At 41.8% G+C, this 18934-nt stretch overlaps 1 protein-coding gene across 1 annotated transcript in view; it reads right to left on the reverse strand.

The window, feature by feature from the left end:
• The window catches only part of LOC149168170 (protein FATTY ACID EXPORT 2, chloroplastic-like), a 148456-nt gene extending 130900 nt beyond the window's left edge, over positions 1-17556 (reverse strand). The window contains exon 1 of the mRNA XM_089428140.1: positions 17364-17556. Coding sequence (XP_089284266.1) covers positions 17364-17418 — 55 coding nt within the window. The 5' untranslated portion in view covers positions 17419-17556. The remainder of the gene's footprint in view (positions 1-17363) is intronic.
• Between the last annotated feature and the right edge of the window lie 1378 nt (positions 17557-18934).

The raw sequence follows: 18934 nt of genomic DNA on the forward strand, positions 1-18934 counted from the left end.
TCATATTCTTAGTGCATTCCTAATTTTATGCATAAAGCTTCAGTTTTGTGACCTACAGGCATAACAGAACGTATAGGCTTTCTTCCGTGCAGTTGGAGACCTATAACCACACTAATAAGCTTGCTTCCATGCGGTTAGGGATTAGACTAAGGGAAACCCTCTCTTCTTAGACCATAACTTGTTGCAGACCAACAATGTCAGATATTTGTCTATTTATGTCCATAAAACTTATTTCAACAGTAAAGAATCTTCCATATATTTAATGCAAATGATAATAGGTGTAGGGATCTTATGAAGAGTCTCCCTCTTAATGAGCAGCCACTTTAGACTTCATCATTATCAACTTGTCTATCATAATATTGTCATGCATCAACAAAATTGTTAGATCATGAAATCAAACTATATCAAGTTCCAAAACATATATCCATCATGGCCATAACATGTTAGCACCAGCTACTTCATCATCACATATGAACATGACATCAAACTTTCATCAAGGGTTAGAGTCATATGATTAGGACAACTGACAGGTGTATCATCAAAGATCATGAACACAATATCACTTACATAGCTTAGTCCATCAAGTCAGGGCATCCAGATTTACTACATTGTCAAAATTACTAAGCCAAGGTCAACAAGGGGATCTTGAGCAACAATCTTATTGTTACACTTCTATCAACATGGTTATCATGCTTGTCACAAGCATTAACAATAGTATCAAGTCATCATATCAAAAACAATGTATCTAGCTTGCTTCACAAAATCTAGAAAATCGTCATGTACATAATTTGCCAAGTATACCAATATATCAAAAATCAATGTTTCTAAGTGGCTTTACCATCACTTAATAGATTGTAAAATACTTGTTCAATACCAAGTGCACCATCTCATCATAAGTACCATGAATCAAACCTACTTTCATGAAGGTGATATTTCCATCATACCTTAGGGCTTACCTTGCCATCCAATATTTGCAGTTAAAACAATGCATCATATATGCCTTGTAGTATTTAGATACTTGTGCACCTAGACATTGGCAACTTGGAGCACTTTGTCAACTTTTGATTAAGTTCCTCTTTTCCTTTTCCAGTGCTAGCTCCTCTCTTCCTACACTAGCCATGATTCTCAAGAAGGATCCACTTATCACATCTCATCAAGAAATACTCACATATACATGCAGGAAGTATAGGCAATAACCAAATCAATAAATCTTAAACAAAAGTAAAAAACATAAAGAGTAACATAACCTAAAAGAGTATTTATCTTCAATGAAAGGTGATCATCTCCCTCTTGAACTAGCCTTCAAGAGTCATGACAATCCATTGACCATATTCATCAACAACCAGGCCTAATAGAGACTATCTCATCTAGAGCTTCATCAAATCTGTCACAAGTGCTTGAACATCTTCACATTGAACATGCTACGGTTTTTATATTGCATATCTCAAATCTTTGCCATAAACCAAGGTTTCTTCCAAACCCTAACCTCATAATATCCATCAAATCCTCATGCACAAATTGGCTAGGGTTACCTTCAAACCCTAACATTCTTTTAAGTCTCCACCACCTTCTCTTACTTCCATCAATGGTGTCTTCTTAGGGGTGATCACAATGACTTTTCTTTAGCCCAGCTTTGATACCATGTTAATTTTTCTAAGGGCTATCTTGTTCTTTGCTTTGATAATTGCATTTCTTTGTTCCCATATTAAATTCACCCCATAACATCATTACATTATTCAAATTTACATCATTATTCAGCAACATATGCAATTATGTAGAAAGAACAATATCATCATCAATGCAGCGGAACATAAAGGAACAATAGAAGAAAAGCATTCACACAGAGACACCAGGATTGGTCGGAGACCAGGGAAAAACCCACTATGGAGAAAACGCCTTCAAATTCTTCTTCTTATTAGATTGTCATTGAATGATTCAGCAAATGAGAGTACAATAATCCATATCTTCAACCATAAACCTATCCAGCGAAAATCAACTAAATAATATCCATGAAATGAACCCAACAATGCTAATACTCAAAACCACGATTCAGAGGCATGTAATCAACTGTCACTATCTGCGGTCAACTAAAAAACCAAACCCTAATTTTCAGTCGCATGGAGGAAGAGTCATGCATGCGACTGGGAGCTTCCAGTCGCTCCCTTAAGCCTACAAGTTTGCGACTACAATTGAAATTTTTCTTTGCCAAGCCTGCGACTAAGACCCAAAACCCTAGAAACGCGCGCAAGCTTTGAACCCTGTAATTTCTCCTTCGTGTGAACCAATTCTTTGCGGACGTGCCTCAAACTCGTGCAAGCCAAAACCAAGAAAGAGAATAGAAGAATGTCTCATGATGGTGTCCAAATGAGGCTGAGGTCACTTGTATTTATAGCCTTTCAAGGGTGTCCAATTTGTTTTTAGGGCCGACTTGATCAAATATGCACATGTGGGCTTTTAATTCAAAAATGCACTTTCCCTTATCCAAATTGAGTGCTTTAATAGTCAAAATTGGTCCTCTCAAAATTGGCTAGAGTTACCTTTACCATGGTTGGAATTTGTCACTGAGCTGCCAAATTTAACAGATGGTTTACAAGATAATTTACTTGCATATGTTGGAAATTTGAGAAAGTCTAAGGACATGTATGATAAGATAGCTAGCATGTATGAAGTCAACAATTTGAATGAAATCATCTCCTTGAAAGATCAACTCAAAGACATGAAGATGAACAAAGGAGAGTTTGTGCAATCCTACATTATGAGGATATCTCATCTTAGAGATCAATTGCAAAGAGTTGGAGAAATTGTGCCTAACAAGGAATTGGTGATTGTAACTCTTAGAGGTCTCCCTCCCATTTGGGAAACCTTCATTACTACTATAAGCAACAACAATACCTTCTCATCATTTGATGAGATTGTTGGAAAGCTCACTCAAGAAGAATCAAGGATGATATCAAGAGGAAGGATTCAAAAGCATGAAGAAGGAGAGTTTGTTGCATTTGTCACTCAAAACAAGAAGAAGAAAGGGAAAGGAGGTCCATCAAATTCAAGAAAGCCTCCTTAAAATTCAAAGAGAAGGAATGATAGAGCATCATCTCACATTGAATGTTACAATTGTCACAAGAAAGGTCATTATGCTCAAGATTGCCCCGAGAAGAACAATGGTCCACGCTACAACACTAGAATCAACAACAGCAGGTTTGATGATCAAAGAAGGAGAGATGACCGAAGGAATGATTGCAATGGAAGAGATAAAAGAAGAAGAAGAGATACTCCAACTGATCATGAAGAAGATCATCATCCTCAAAAAAAGTCAAGATACTCCAGGTATGAAAGTAATGTTGGCAATCAATCCTAATATATTCTTATTTTTGCTCTCACTAGTTCTTCTCCTCCAGATTCGTGGGATAGTTAATTGGTTGATAATGGGGGCACTCATCATTTCTCTGGGTATAAGGAAGTTCTCTCTAATTTGGTAGAAAGGAAGTCAAATGTGAATTATTCTTGGAGACAACTCCACTCATCCCGTTAAAGGTTTTGGGTCCGTCAAATTTTATTCGGATTCCAGGGAATCTATTTTGCTCCATGATTTGATGTATGTGCCGAGATTGAAGAATAATTTAGTATCAATATCTGCTTTGGAAGACACAGTGATGAGGGTTGCTTTCATTAAGGGAAAGGTTCTCACTTGGCATGTTGGATCATGTTAATTTTTGGTATGTTCTATGCTTAAGAGCAATTTACTTCAATTTTCTTATTAGCCTAATATCAATATCCAATTTAGCAATCACATCAACATGATAGTAAAACGCAGATAGAACATAAACATAAACAATAGAAGACAAGCCAAGACAAGAGGACACAAGATGTGGCACCATCCAGGGACAAACCCCAATGTGGAGAAACCCTTGATCAAATCTTCTTTAGTCTTCAATAGTTCAGCAGAGAGAGAGAGAGATAGAGTACAATGATTTAAAGTCAATACTAACTTGCCAAATAGGAGATCTGACATCAGAGATCTTAACCATGAAGATGACCCAATGAAATTACAGTTCTGGCACCAAGGGCTGAAGATTTCTATACAGCAGATGTTAGCCCTAAAACTGCTCCACCAATCACCTAGAGTACTGTGGCTTTCCTTCCACAAGACCCTCCTTCCTTCGCTGCATCACTGGTTATATCAAAGCTGCAAATCTGGCACCCTTTACATGCTCCAAGGACTGGTGTCTTTTCTCGGCAAACCTGGTCACTGGTTAGGGCACAAACTCTGTCTGCTACAGCACCCTATTCACACCCATCATACCTCCTATTGACTGCGACTTTCCTTCAAACAGTCCCTCCAACTATTCGCTGCCCTTTAACCTTCTCCTAGGCTTCAAAAACAAACCACACAGCCTCTTGATCAGGCATAACAGACTGCGGTATTGTCTCCCTTCCTAGCTGCTGTCAAACGCTGGAATATAAGGCTAGAACCAGCCCCTATACTCACCCAACAGCCCACTATAGGGGCTCAGTCTACCTGCAATGTCTGCTGCCCAAGACAGAGTTGAACCTTGCCACAAATGCCCTTACAAACAACCTAGAAGTAGTCTCTTGTAATGTGGCCTTAATGTTGGTTCATTTGCACTTCAAAACAGTCATGAGAATGACCCTAATGTCCTTCCCTTCCTCGCTGAAGTTGCCCTAACCTGCGGCCCTAAAACAGAGACCCTTCTCCTTGCCTTAAGGCTCCTTCTACTGCGCCTAGGGCTCCTTCTCTTGCTGCGGATTAGGGCCTCCTTTTGTTGCCGCTAGGGCCTCCACTTGATTGCGGATTAGAGCCTCCTTTGACTGAGGCTTGGGTTCTTCTTTGACTACGGCTAGGGCTCTCTAGATGATTGTGGCTAGGACTCTTTAGATCTCTCTTTCCACCACATCCTCCTTGTGAGAAGACATACCCAAACAAAACGAAGAGAGAGATCATGAGATCTTGTGCTCCTCAAATGACTTGAGGTCTCCTCTATTTAAATGCAATGTTGAGGTTGAGCTGGGGGTAAAAGTGCTTGTTTAGCTTGCTAGCCGACCTTGACAAATTGTCAATAATATGAATAAATTCATATCTCCAAATATCAGCTATACCATAAATAAGGTGACCCATATGGAGTTTGGCCCTAGTTGCCAATTTTAACAGATCACCTATGACAGATGCATTCACATTGGGATCAAGATTTGAAGAACTCTATAGAGTCACTGGTAGACCTCTTCTAGCATTGGTCCATGATACTAATCATCTAAGCGAGCTATGGCACCGAAGATTGGCCCATCTACATTATGATGCTCTTCCGAAATTGAAGAAATTGGTCTTTAGTATTCCCGATGTTCAAGCCCAACATGATGGAATGTGTCTAGGTTGTGCCAGTGGAAAGAAGACAAGGGGACCATTCCCCTCTAGTGAGAACATGACAAATGACATCCTCCATCTCATTCATTCCGATATATGTGGTCTGATGCCCATACATTCTATTGGTGGCCATCTCTATTACATCACTTTCATTTATGACTTCTCAAGAAAGACATGGATATATTATTTGAAGCACAAGGATGTCTTCGAAATGTTCAAGGAGTTCAAAGCTTTGGTCAAAAATCAAACAGGGAAGAAAATCAAGATATTCAGGTCTGACAATGGTGGAGAGTACATTTCAAATGAGTTCATCAATTTTTGCAAGGAAGGTATCATTACAGAGACGATTGTGCCTTATACTCTCGAACAAAATGGAGTAGCTGAAAGAACGAACAGGTCTATTGTCGAAGTCACTCGTGCCATGCTCCATGATCAAAAGTTGTCGAAATTCCTTTGGGGAGAAGCAATAAATGTTGTCGTATATGTTCAAAACAAGGTGCCTTATCAAGCATTGAACAACAAGACCCTCGAAGAAGCGTTCACACATATGAAGCCTGATGTTGGCCACCTTCGTATCTTTGGCTGCCACGTATATTTCCATGTGCCAAAAGACAAAAGAAACAAGCTAGAAGTCATGAGAAGAAAAGGTATGTTTGTTGGATATTGTGAAAATTCTAAAGCTTTTAGAATATATATTCTTAGTCAGAGGAAGCCTGAAATTAGCAGGGATGTAACATTCGATGAAGATGTTGCCCTTAAGAAAGCAATGGACCTTCCTCCGCCTCCTCCTCCTGAGAAGAAGAATGATGATGTGTATATTTTAGATGGTCCTTTCGTGCCTATATCCGACACAGACATTGTTGATGATCCCATGGAGCCCATGGACCCCTTAGATCCTCCTCCATGTGATCATCTTGCCAGGAAGAGGCCACTTTGGCTTCATGACACATTACAGGATGACGAGAGACGCGTTCTCGTTCGAATATCATTTAAAGAAAGCAAGAAGCCATGCAAGTACTAGGGATATGTTGCAACCATGAGCACTAGGATTCAAGCTGAACTTCCCACCTTTGAAGAAGTCGTGAAAGAACAAGTTTGGAAGCATGTTATGGCCAAAGAATATGAAACAATTATGAAGAATGACGTATGGGGTGTTGTGCCGAGACCAAAAGGGAAATCGATGGTAACTTCAAAATGGCTATCCAAGATCAAACATGGAGAAGATGGTAGCATTGAGAAATATAAAGCAAGGTTCGTGGCCCGAGGATTCTCCCAAAAAGAGGGAGAAGATTATGATGATATATTTGCAACTGTGGCTCGATATACAACCATTCGTTCTATAGTTGCTCCTACCACAAGTCAAGGATGGACCCTTCATCAGATGACGTGAAGACAACATTCCTCAATGGCATGTTACAAGAAGAAGTGTACATTGAGCAGCCCCAAGGATTTGAAGTAGAGGATTAAAAGACACATGTTTGCAAGTTGAAGAAGGCACTAGATGGCTTGAAGAAAGCCCCCAGAGCATGGTAAGCCCACATAGACAGTTATCATGGGAAGTTGGGATTCACAAGAGGCGATGTCGATCCCAACCTCTACTTCAAGGTAGTCCAAGGTATGTCGTTGATTTTGGTTTTATATGTTGATGGTCTATTCTTGACAAGTAGTGAGCCCCTGATGATCAAGTGTAAGAGGGAGCTAGCCTCTGAATTCAAGATAAGGACCTTGGACTCATGCACTACTTTCTAGGCCTTGAGGTGTGGCAAAGGCCCGGTGAGATTTTCCTTACACAAGGAAAATATGTAGTGAAGTTGTTGGAGATGTTTGGAATGACAGAATGCAAGTCCTTGCCACTTTGGTGGAAATGAACTTCAAGAAGTTATGTGGAGAAGATGTTGGAGCCTGCACTGAATTTGGCAAATCCATCAACATATAGACAGTCAATTAGGGCTCTGATGTTCTTGGTGAACACTCGTCCGAACATATGCTATGCAATGAACAAATTGAGTCAATTCATGACCAAGCCTCTCCATGCACATTGGATTGTTGCCAAACATATTTTGAGATATTTGCATGGGACGATCACCCTTGGTCTGAGATATTATGCCAGAGATGTTCGACTTCATGGATATACTGATGTTGACTAGGCAGGAAACATTGTCGACAGGAAGAGTATGTCTGGACATTGTTTTAGCCTTGGATCTACCATGATATCCTGGATGAGCAGGAAACAAAAGTCTATAGTATTGAGTACCGTCAAGGAAAAGTACATTGTCGCTAGCATGGCTAGCTGCGAAGCAATTTGGTTGAGGAAGCTCTTTGGAGAGTTATTTGAGCAGGTCCTAGACACTACAGTGATATATTGTGACAACAAGAGTGGGATCCGTTTGTCAAAGAATCTCGTATTTCATTACAAGTCCAAGCACATAGAGATTCGATATCATTACATTCGAGACATGATGCAGAAAGGAGCCATTAGACTCCATCATATATCGACAAATGGGTAGATTGCAAATATTTTCACCAAGGCTTCGTCAAAAAGGAAGTTCTTGGTCTTCTGAGAATAGCTTGGACTAATGGATGTGACCCCTCTTGATAAGGGGCATCACTAAATGAGAACACTAAGTCGGCTCTTTCCCCCTGTCTAAGCTCCCGGGTGAGGAATTGAGATGTAGGGCTCCTGGTGTTGAGAGATCTCTAGACAATAGGGTCGTAGATGTTGTTCCCCTGTCTGTCACCCATAGTGTCACGCCCCCAGGCCTGCAGTAGTCTTCCAACCGCTCTTGGCGAGGTGCGGCACCACCGAACACTTTCTTTTCACCAATACTAATGTTCATGGACTACGCCTAATTCACTTTCTCTTACTTAGTTTGTGTTTCGCAACCAAGTATTATTAAGCATAACCTTTATACTAATGAACACCCATACTCATTCATTATCATCAGCAATTATAAAAGAGAACAACAATTGCACAGTATAAAGGGAGGGGCAACTCCCTGAACAATGAGTCTGCCCAACAATATATATTAATCAGTCTTTCTTCAATAATACAAGCTTCACAAGTATCCTTGGCAAGATCCAAGTCTATACTTAGCCAATTTTACAATAGAGGCAAAACAGCCTTTTACAACCTTTGTGCATACCTTGCACGGTGGGAGGGTGCTCACCCGAGACACCAAGACCCCCTCCTCAAGCCTTACACAAATCTGCACTTTTACCAAGTCACGGGCACCTTGCCCACCCTTCGTTTCATCCCAAGTGCGACCTTAACCTGTGCACAAGACAACCTTAAGCGCATGAGGAATGCGCTTTTCCTCTTGTCCTTAGTGCGCACTTTTTCCTGCACCCTTGAGTGAAGAGACTTGATCGAATGCCTTATGCCAAATGAGCTCTCAACCCTTTAACATATATATGCATGGTAGTGGGGTGTGGTGGCTCTTGGGCCGACCACAACCACGTTTAAACACCCCTTCCATAGCGCTTTGGAGTATGTCGGCCAGCCCCCAACATCCCCACGCTACATAGGTTATAAACTCCCCAATGTGCCATCGCATTTTTCCAAGTGTCGTAATATCGCTGAACTTTCGTCGCATAAAGTTCGCCCGAACGTCGCATTGTCGTGCAGGCCAGCTCGTCCGCGCCCGCGTGCAGCCCAACTCGCGCGCCCGCCCGCGCGCCCGTGCCCGCGCTCGTTCGACCGTCGTGCGGCCCGGCTCGCCCGCGCCCAACCGTGCCCGCTCGCCCAACCGCGCCCGGCATAAACGAAGGCCTTACATCCTCCTCCACCTGAAATCGTTGTCGTCCTCGACAACATATCATCCCGGTAGCCATCTACCAAGATCATCACTATCCATGATGTCAACTCCTCCACATACGGCAAACATCCCTGCAACATATGCAGAACTCCATCTCCATCATGTCTCCACCCTAGTGACCAACTGTCACCAAGCTCATCATACCAAGGTATACACCTCATCGGTATGTCCTCCATCAGATATCATCTCAATCCATGATCATCGACCACCCTGTCACAATCTCCACATGTTGCTCCTCATCATGGAAGGCTGGTCCCTCCATCTCAAGCTACATGCCCACTGCAACATCTCGTGTCGACCTCATCATGTGTCATCATGTGAACCTCTGTCATGATACTCCAACAAGAGCTAACACATCTCTACCATGTGCCAACATCTCATCCCAATAGCAACATCACCCTGTACACTGGATCCCCTCATGATTCAAGCTAGTTGGGTAGCTAATCCAACCATACGCCCAAACCACAAGAATGCACATTCTTCCATCACCATCAGTCGTTTCTCAAACAACCTGCCACATTCTTAACTCATCAAGAATCTATCTCCATAAGTATAATCCATGTTCAGGTCCATGGAAGTTCCATCCATCTCATCTGCAACATGTCATGATGCTTGATGCCAAGCCATCCCTGCACCATCAATCATACCTGCTCAACATGTTTAGGGACTCACTGCCATGAGCAGCTAACAATGAGCCCCATCTTCTCATCCATCTAAGAAGATGTAGAGGGAGTAGAGCCTGAAGGCTCTCCCTCACTAATCAATTTGATCCATCTATCAGGATCCTCAATCTCCAATCTCTGTAGATAAGCCACTCGGTCCTCTCCCTAGACATCCGGCCTCACATACACCTCCTCATCATCATCATCATCCTCAACCAACTCTAGCCTTCTTGACAAATCCAAGATGCTATCTGAAAGTGTCCTGATGACCAATGACTGCTCGGTAAGCTTTGCCTCAACAGTAGACAACCGCTTACTCATGTCTCCCATTCGCTTCTCATCCTCCATTTTCATCACTCCCAATTTACAATCAAGTCTTGTCACTCCAATGGTTGGCACACCAATGGGTACATCTTCCCTTCCATCATAAATGTAGAGCTTCTTCAAATGTGGAACAATCATGGCATCAAACTGTTTCATGAATTCCATCCCCAATACAGCCTCATAGTCATCAATCCGCACTATAGTGAAATCAACCTTCCCTGTCCATTCACCAAGTGTAGTGTCCACCCTTTCAGCTATACCAAGAATTTCAATAGGAGGAGAATTCACTGTCTTCATTTGTGCCTTTGCCGGTACAAATTTCAGCCCAATCCTTCTCGCAGTATCTTCGCCCATGAAGTTGTGAGAAGCCCCACTATCCACCATAGTGAGTACATCAGCACCTCCAACCTTCATTCGAACATACTCCAATCTGTTCCTCTCAGGATCCCTCCTAGAGACCACTTCCGTAGTAGCAGAAGCACCAAGTATCTGCATCATCCCCACAGAAGCACCTTCATTCTTCGCATCAGATTGTGCAATAGCAGCCACCTTTGGTCTAGAAGGACAATTCTTCACCGTGTGTGGTCCAACACATATCCAACACTTCAAGGCTTTCTTTGTCTTCGAACTATCATCTGATTTCGAAGCATCATCCTTCTTCTTCTCTTTCGGTTTATCAGACTTCTTCTTCTTGTCATCAGAAGTCTCATCATAATGCTCCACCAACCTGTCAACAGCAGCAAAAGCCTCCTCAAGTGTCCTAATCTTCTGCCTCTTCACTTCATTGCGTGCCCAAGGCTTCAACCCAATAATGAAGTTGAACACCTTGTCCCTCTCCGCCATGTCAGGAAGTTCCAGAGCTGCACTTGCAAACTCTCGCTGATATGCTTGTAGGCTCCCGGTCTGCTTTATGTACTTAATCTTTGTCCTTGCTTCCCATGTTTCATCTTGAGGACTAAAATGGGTCTGCAAAGCCTTCTTCATGTCATCCCACGAGATAATGTCATCAGCACTGCCATTGGCAATCTGGTCCATCGTCCTTCGCCACCACATCTTAGCATCCTTTGTTAAGAACTGAGCAGCTACCTTGACCTTTGTCTCATCATCAGATAGACCCAACCGTTCCAAGTATTGCTCCATGTCCCATAGAAAGTTGCCAAGAGTCTTTGCATTCCTTGTGCCATCATAAGATTCTGGTTCCTTGACTTTCACATGAGGCACTCCTCCACCTGAGTTATGCCTCACGGCCTTCTTCAACACCGCGATCTCATCCCTGGCTTCGTCAAGAGATTTCTTCAAGTTCACGATCTCTGCAAGACCCTGATCCCTTGCTTCTTCAACCTCCTTGACCCTTATTTCAAGTTGTGTACACATAAGATCAGTGTACTCATGTTGTGTCCGGAGTTCATCAAACTCTTCCTTCATCTTCGAGTTGGCCTCTTGCTCCTTAGCGAACAAGTCCATCTTCTTGTCCCAGGAAGTTTCCATAACCTCCATCCTCAACAACATCTTTTCCATAAGTGCTAGAGTAGCATCTTGTCCATGACTAGACCCAACCTGAGATTCAGCCGCCATCTCTAACAGCTTCTTCTTCTTTTGCAATCTAGTTTCGACCATCCAACAGCTTCACCAAGATGCCTGCAACCTGAACCAACCCTTGTTCCACTTGTGTGAAACGGCTTCCTTCACCTGCAAGTACCTGCTTCACTGTCACGAGCAACCCTGCTCACCAGCTTCCTGCAAGACTTCTCCAAGTCTTCAGACTAGCTCTGATACCAACTTCACTTTGGTGAAGTTGTGTAGCAGCTTCAACCTTCAATGCCCGAATCAGCTGCTCTGATACCAACTGTCACGCCCCCAGGCCTGCGGTAGTCTTCCAACCGCTCTTGGCGAGGTGCGGCACCACCGAACACTTTCTTTTCACCAATACTAATGTTCATGGACTACGCCTAATTCACTTTCTCTTACTTAGTTTGTGTTTCGCAACCAAGTATTATTAAGCATAACCTTTATACTAATGAACACCCATACTCATTCATTATCATCAGCAATTATAAAAGAGAACAACAATTGCATAGTATAAAGGGAGGGGCAACTCCCTGAACAATGAGTCTGCCCAACAATATATATTAATCAGTCTTTCTTCAATAATACAAGCTTCACAAGTATCCTTGGCAAAATCCAAGTCTATACTTAGCCAATTTTACAATAGAGGCAAAACAGCCTTTTACAACCTTTGTGCATACCTTGCACGGTGGGAGGGTGCTCACCCGAGACACCAAGACCCCCTCCTCAAGCCTTACACAAATCTGCACTTTTACCAAGTCACGGGCACACCTTGCCCACCCTTCGTTTCATCCCAAGTGCGACCTTAACTTGTGCACAAGACAACCTTAAGCGCATGAGGAAGGCGCTTTTCCTCTTGTCCTTAGTGCGCACTTTTTCCTGCACCCTTGAGTGAAGAGACTTGATCGAATGCCTTATGCCAAATGAGCTCTCAACACTTTAACATATATATGCATGGTAGTGGGGTGTGGTGGCTCTTGGGCCGACCATATAACCACGTTTACACACCCCTTCCATAGCGCTTTGGAGTATGTCGGCCAGCCCCCAACATCCCCACGCTACATAGGTTATAAACTCCCCAACGTGCCATCGCATTTTTCCAAGTGTCGTAATATCGCTGAACTTTCGTCGCATAAAGTTCGCCCGAACGTCGCATTGTCGTGCAAGCCAGCTCGTCCGCGCCCGCGCCCTGCCCGCGTGCAGCCCAGCTCGCGCGCCCACCCGCGCGCCTACCCGCGTGCAGCTCAACTCGCGCGCCCGTGCCCGCGCTCGTTCGACCGTCATGCAGCCCGGCTCGCCCGTGTCCAACCGCACCCGCTCGCCCAACCGCGCCCGGCATAAACGAAGGCCTTACACATAGGGTCGAGGATGTTAACTCCCCTACCTTGGTCTATGCAGAGTATACCCTAGTAGGCATCATACCCACAAGCTAGGCTTTTTGGGATTACCGCTCCCTGTTTGGCCAATGGGTTGTGACTGTACTTGGAGGTGTACAATCCAAGTTGATTATGATTCCAGTGTTCTACCACATTACTCTTGAGGGTCATTGTTGGGAAGATCAGTGGGCAATACGATGGGTTGAGATGTGTTCCCCTATATCACCTATTGTTCGGTATGGGGTTGAAGATGTTTTGCTCCCCCGTGAGATTTCAAGTTGAGATGTGCTCCCTGATGTAATTTCGAGTTGAGATGTACTCCCTGATATTGTTTCGGATCGAGATGTGCTCTCTAATGTTATTGAAGGTGGTAACTAATGCTCCCTGATGATTCTTCTTTAGATTCAGGAATTCTTCAGCAGATAGAGTTGAGTAGAGATGTGACATGATATGACGACAAGATAGATATGATTATTACATGATGCAGTTGGAATTTCCCCCTAGGTGAGAGGGAGTGTTAATTTGGAAACTCAATGACAAATTCCAACCATGGGACTAGATTCCTCTTTTTGAGAGGACCAATTTTGACTATTGAAGCGCTCAATTTGAACATGGGAAAGTTTACTTTTGAAAAAAACCCACATGTGCACATTGGATCAGGTCAGCCCTAATAGGAAAATGGACACCCTTGGAAGCCTATAAATACAAGTGACCTTAAGCTCATTTGGACATCACCAAGGATTTTTTTCTACTCTTCTTCATTGATTGGTTCGTGCAAGTCTAAGGTTGGGTCAAGGAAAGTGGTTTGTATAGGTCCGAAATTACAGGGTTTGAAGTTTGAATGTGTTTTAGGGTTTTTGTTTACCGCAGGCTGCACACATGCAATTTTCGGCTACAACCGCAGGCTAGCAAGCTCAACAGTGCAGTTGGGAGGTCTTAATCGCACGCATCTTTCGTCCTCTGTGCGATTGGGCTCTAGGGCTAAAATTTGACATTTGACCACAGTTGACTGCAAACAGGAAAAGTTGACTCTGATCTATATTGATCTTGGGAACATATTTCTGAATGTTGATGGGTTAATGTTGTTGGATGATTTTGTATTGGCCTCATTGTACTCTTTGTTGAACATTTTATGATAATCTAATAGAAGAAGATTTTTCAAAAGGTTTTCCCCCTTGTGGGGTTTTTCCCTGGTCTTTGACCAAATCTGGTATCTCTTGTTGATGTGTTGATTGTCTCCTTTATCATTGCATTTATTGTTTTATCTTCAATTACTACTGATGATTGGAAATATTAATTGTTATTGAAAAGATTACTAATCGAATTGGGCTTAAAGTAATTGAAACAGCATAGACCAGTGTGAAATTTAACATTGGGAGCCCAAAGCTAATGATTTAATGTCCTATAGTTAATCCCCCATTTTTGTCTCCAATAGATTTGATAGATTTGAGTTTTTAATGGGGATTTTTTCTCGGGACCCTAAGCCATGACCCTTTTTAACCCTTTCTTTTTGTAATATGCTCTCAATGCACATATCATTTTCATACTGGATATAAAAATCACATTTAATAAAATATGAGCAAAAAAAGGCCTTAGTTCCACCCCACAATGTAACTACCCCATGCACTACTTTCAAAGGGCTTACTATTAGTTAAAATTCATTGACTTGAGAAAAACAAGTATATGCCTAACTAGGTTTTCCCCAGTTGGGGATGACAGGATTAGTAGATAGGGAGAACAAGTTTCAAGGATCATTACAACCAACCCAAATAAATATCATGGGGCAACATAGGTGGGAATATAGAAAATATCAAAACAACTAACTTTATTATTGAGGATTAATCACAATAAATGCTATGCAACGTCCAATTATAAAAATATGACATTTCATTAGGCAAATCATTGCCTCATTCATTATTGAATCAAAACGAAAATCCCACAATACATGCATACATAATCATCTAACATGATATAAAAATACATATCACTTTTTAATTTATAAATGATATGAAAATCAAAACAAAAAATGAAAATGATTCCCCCTCACTTGCAATACTAAATTTTAGACTATGATTGGGGATGGGGGCCTTTAAAAGTATAGTGTGGACCATCTAAATATAAAAGTAAGAAAACATCAAAATAAAATAAGTATTCCCCTTGGGATTAAGGGACATCCCAAGGAAGACTACATATCATCCTCTACGATTCTGGACTACAAGCGATATCCACAAGGTGTCCCCTTGTACCCAAAATGCAAGGGAGAAAGGAATGCATCATAAATATATATTATGTCAACTCCCATCGCAACTTTTATCCTTAACTCTTGCCATCATCCAATATAATAAACCATTTCCTACTACGTTCTATGTAAGTGGTTGTACCTAAGTCTATGTACTATGCATCTTCTAGCGCATTTTATTCTTATGTGAAGTGGAAAAAAGTTTACTCGTTTACCTCCACCAGAACTCTACTATTCTTTTCCAACACAATTATTTGCATGCAATGTGACTAGTTCACCTGAGTCTTTGTATCATGAATCTCCTGATGTATTATATTCTTATTTGAAGTAGCAAAGAGTTTATACTCTTCACGTCCTCCACCATTGTTGTTATGTCCTTCTTCAGCACAACTATTTGCATACCTTATCTTTTTAAACTATGCTAACTCATGCTTTTTAATTCAACACTCTTTCAAAAATGACATGGTTTGTCAATAGGAGCTTGGTTCATTAATGATGTTGACAAAATGTCAAATCTTTCATCAACGTTCCATTCTCATTGTGGTGTAGCCCACTTGAATGGCAAGTTAAATAAAACAACAAGATCAAGTGTAAGCACTGGGGAAATTTGGTGGAAGACATACCACTTAGATCAAACACGTAATCCAAGGAAAACCACGTTATGTGATGCAGCCCTCAACCCTGTGGTGTGTTTCTCAAAGCAACTTCCAGCAGAAAATGGACAGGGTTTGACACAGTAAAAGCACCAGCCTTTAGCTGAACTCATGTTTCTCTTTTTTGACTCACCCATTTCCCTGATTCTGACCTTCTGACCAAGGTTTCGTTACCCTGATCCTTTTTGTTCTGCTACACACACATGCTCGGAGAAACTACATTATTATTGTATCTTTTTCTCCTATGTCCCTGTTTCAAAAGCAATCCTTAAAGTTCATAAAGGTCAACTCATCAGCCGTAGATGATGGACATAGCCTTATAGCAAACACTTCAAAGTTCAAACAATTTAGGCAGACTACGAGCACAATCCGTGTGAACAATTTTATTGCCAACTTAGGAATAACCTGGCATAAAAACACAATGGAGAAAAATCTGGAAGAAACAATGGAGAAAGTAAGCAAGAATGGCCTATTCTTCAGATTTATAGACAGACCAGTGAGCCCTATGGATCAAAGTGTCAAATATTTAAAGGGGTGTCGTCTAATTGCATAGCAACCCAACCTCTCCATCCGGTAACTTGACGAAATCCGATAACGAAAAAACTTCAATTTTAGTAATGAAAAACTGTTTTTTTGGTGCAATTTTTGAAATTACAGATCGCTTTGTTGCTCTCCATTTCCATTTTGGCGTCTCAATATTGCAATTCCAAAATTCAGGCAAAATTCTTGCCCGTTTTATATAAAAAAATCAGCAGAAAGGCTTCCATTTGCTATGCGATTAGCTTATTCCCTCAGCAGGTCTGAGTTCGACCCATGAAGACCTGCAGGGCAACCTCGTTCCCGGAAAATCGTCATTGAACTGTTTTAGCTGGCTTGCCAGGTCCGAGGCCCGAGTCTATGTCAAACATGGCAATTCCCGTAACGCTGGTTTAAATATGGTAAGCAAGATAAATAATAAGTAAACCTTTTTTTAAGCTTGTGGCAATTTATAACCCAAAAACATTTAAAGGGTTTTTCACATTTTTATTTTAGTAGCCAAACAAATGCAGACACAGAGACATGAACATCTCCCTGTAGAGCACACGTGACTTCTCTCAGTGAGAGTAATTTTAGTTGAAAGACGTGACGATACAGAGAAGGGGTTGAAGGTTGTATGGGATAATAGAAGTCACTAACTGTTAATTGATTTCTGTAAATACGATCTTAAGCCATTAAAGAGCAGTAGTATGTACTCTGTCCAATGAAGCTGAGAGTGGGCGTCTAATTTTAGGCAACCAGAACTTCAAAATATTTCAGCTGGGAGTAAAAACGGAAAAACAAAAGATTCAAAAAGGCAGTCAAAATGTGTTACCTCCAACCAGAGCAGCATAACCAAGGGTCAATTTCTGGGACATGGTCAATGCCATTTTTTTCTTCTCTCCTCCTCCTCCTTCTCCTTCTCCTTCTCCTCCTCCGCCGCTGCTGCCTCCGAAATTGTTTTCCTCCTCCTCCTCCTCCTCCGCCGCTGCCTCCGAAATTATTTCCTCCTCCTCCCGCCGCCTCTGAATTAACCTCGGGCACCGGCTCTCCCTCCGCCTTTAGAAATTCAGAAACCGACCCAGATTTCTGTGTATCGTCAAGTGCACACACAATATGCCCTTCTCGAACCTTGTGGGGAGATCTGTACTGTGATCCACTGATTCTAGACCTTCTTTCGAACCCGACGGACTTCGTCCGCCCGGAACTGCTTCTTACGGACAAGCTAAATGTCGTGCAACTGCGATCAACTTGTCTGAATCCGAGGGCATTAGCAGGTAGGTTTCTGGAGAGAGGGTTTTGAGTAGGGCACAGAGCTAGAGAATTGATAAGGGACGACTGTGACAGAGAGGAAGGACTCGCTAATGTCGTCAGGATGGCGGCCATACTGGACTGATACAGTGACTACTCGGATTTCCTTATTTTTCACCGATCCGGACTTTCGGTGCTCGACTTTTCTGAAATTAAACAACAAGGGTGGTTTGCGCTGACTGGGCGCTTACGTGGCAACTACGGAATAAATCGCCAGTGAGATGCCACGTAAGCAAGGATCGATGCGTTGCTGTTGACGTCGAGGTAGTTGGAGTGTTTTCCGAATGTACTTGCCCGCGAGGGTTTCTAGTTCTTCCATGTTGTTGTAGTCTTTGTCTTTTTCAGAGAAAAAAAATCAACAACTTTTATATTAAATATAAAAAACTGTTTAAATATATCAAAAATGTCAAACAATGTCACTTCATAAGCCTTTATGTTACAGTAAACAAAGAGACTAATCTATAATATTGTTTTAATAAAACTAAAAATACCTAAATAGATGAAAGATATATGAATGGAAATTTCTTCCTTTTATGGAGTTGATCATTGATGTATGCATTATAATAGATTCAGAGGTATTTTTGACAAAGCGTTTGTCATATTATTTTGTTTCTTATATATATGTTTAAATTGTATCTCACAATAAGCCCACAGGGCTTTGGATTGACAGTGAATGGGTGCACTTTTAAAACACTCCTTGCGAAAGGTCACTGGTTCAAATCCCCACGGGTGCTTACCTACCAAAAAAAAAATTGTATCTCACTATGATATTCAATCATCTTGTTGATTCTTTGCATCCAATTAGTTAGCAAAGGAGGATCAACTTTTTATTTCTTTAAAACCCAATCAATTACTCTTTTTGAATCTCCAAATATGGTCAAGTTCTCAATGTAAAGCCATTTAGCACAATAAAGGATACCCCACAGAGCAATGATTTCCACCCTCCAGTTGGAGTCAGATCCACAATTCTAGCAGAAATGGTAATATTGTCCAGGCCTATAGACGATGTATGGCCCACACCCACATGAATTATTTTTTGCACCTCCATCGAAGAAACCCACAGTGCATCTAGCCCATATATCCACCAGCTGAAAG

Source organism: Pinus tabuliformis, chromosome 4_2 (assembly GCF_031772625.1).
Source record: "Pinus tabuliformis cultivar Carrire ecotype Pingquan chromosome 4_2, CPIR1, whole genome shotgun sequence".
In the NCBI taxonomy this organism is placed as follows: Eukaryota; Viridiplantae; Streptophyta; class Pinopsida; order Pinales; family Pinaceae; genus Pinus; species Pinus tabuliformis.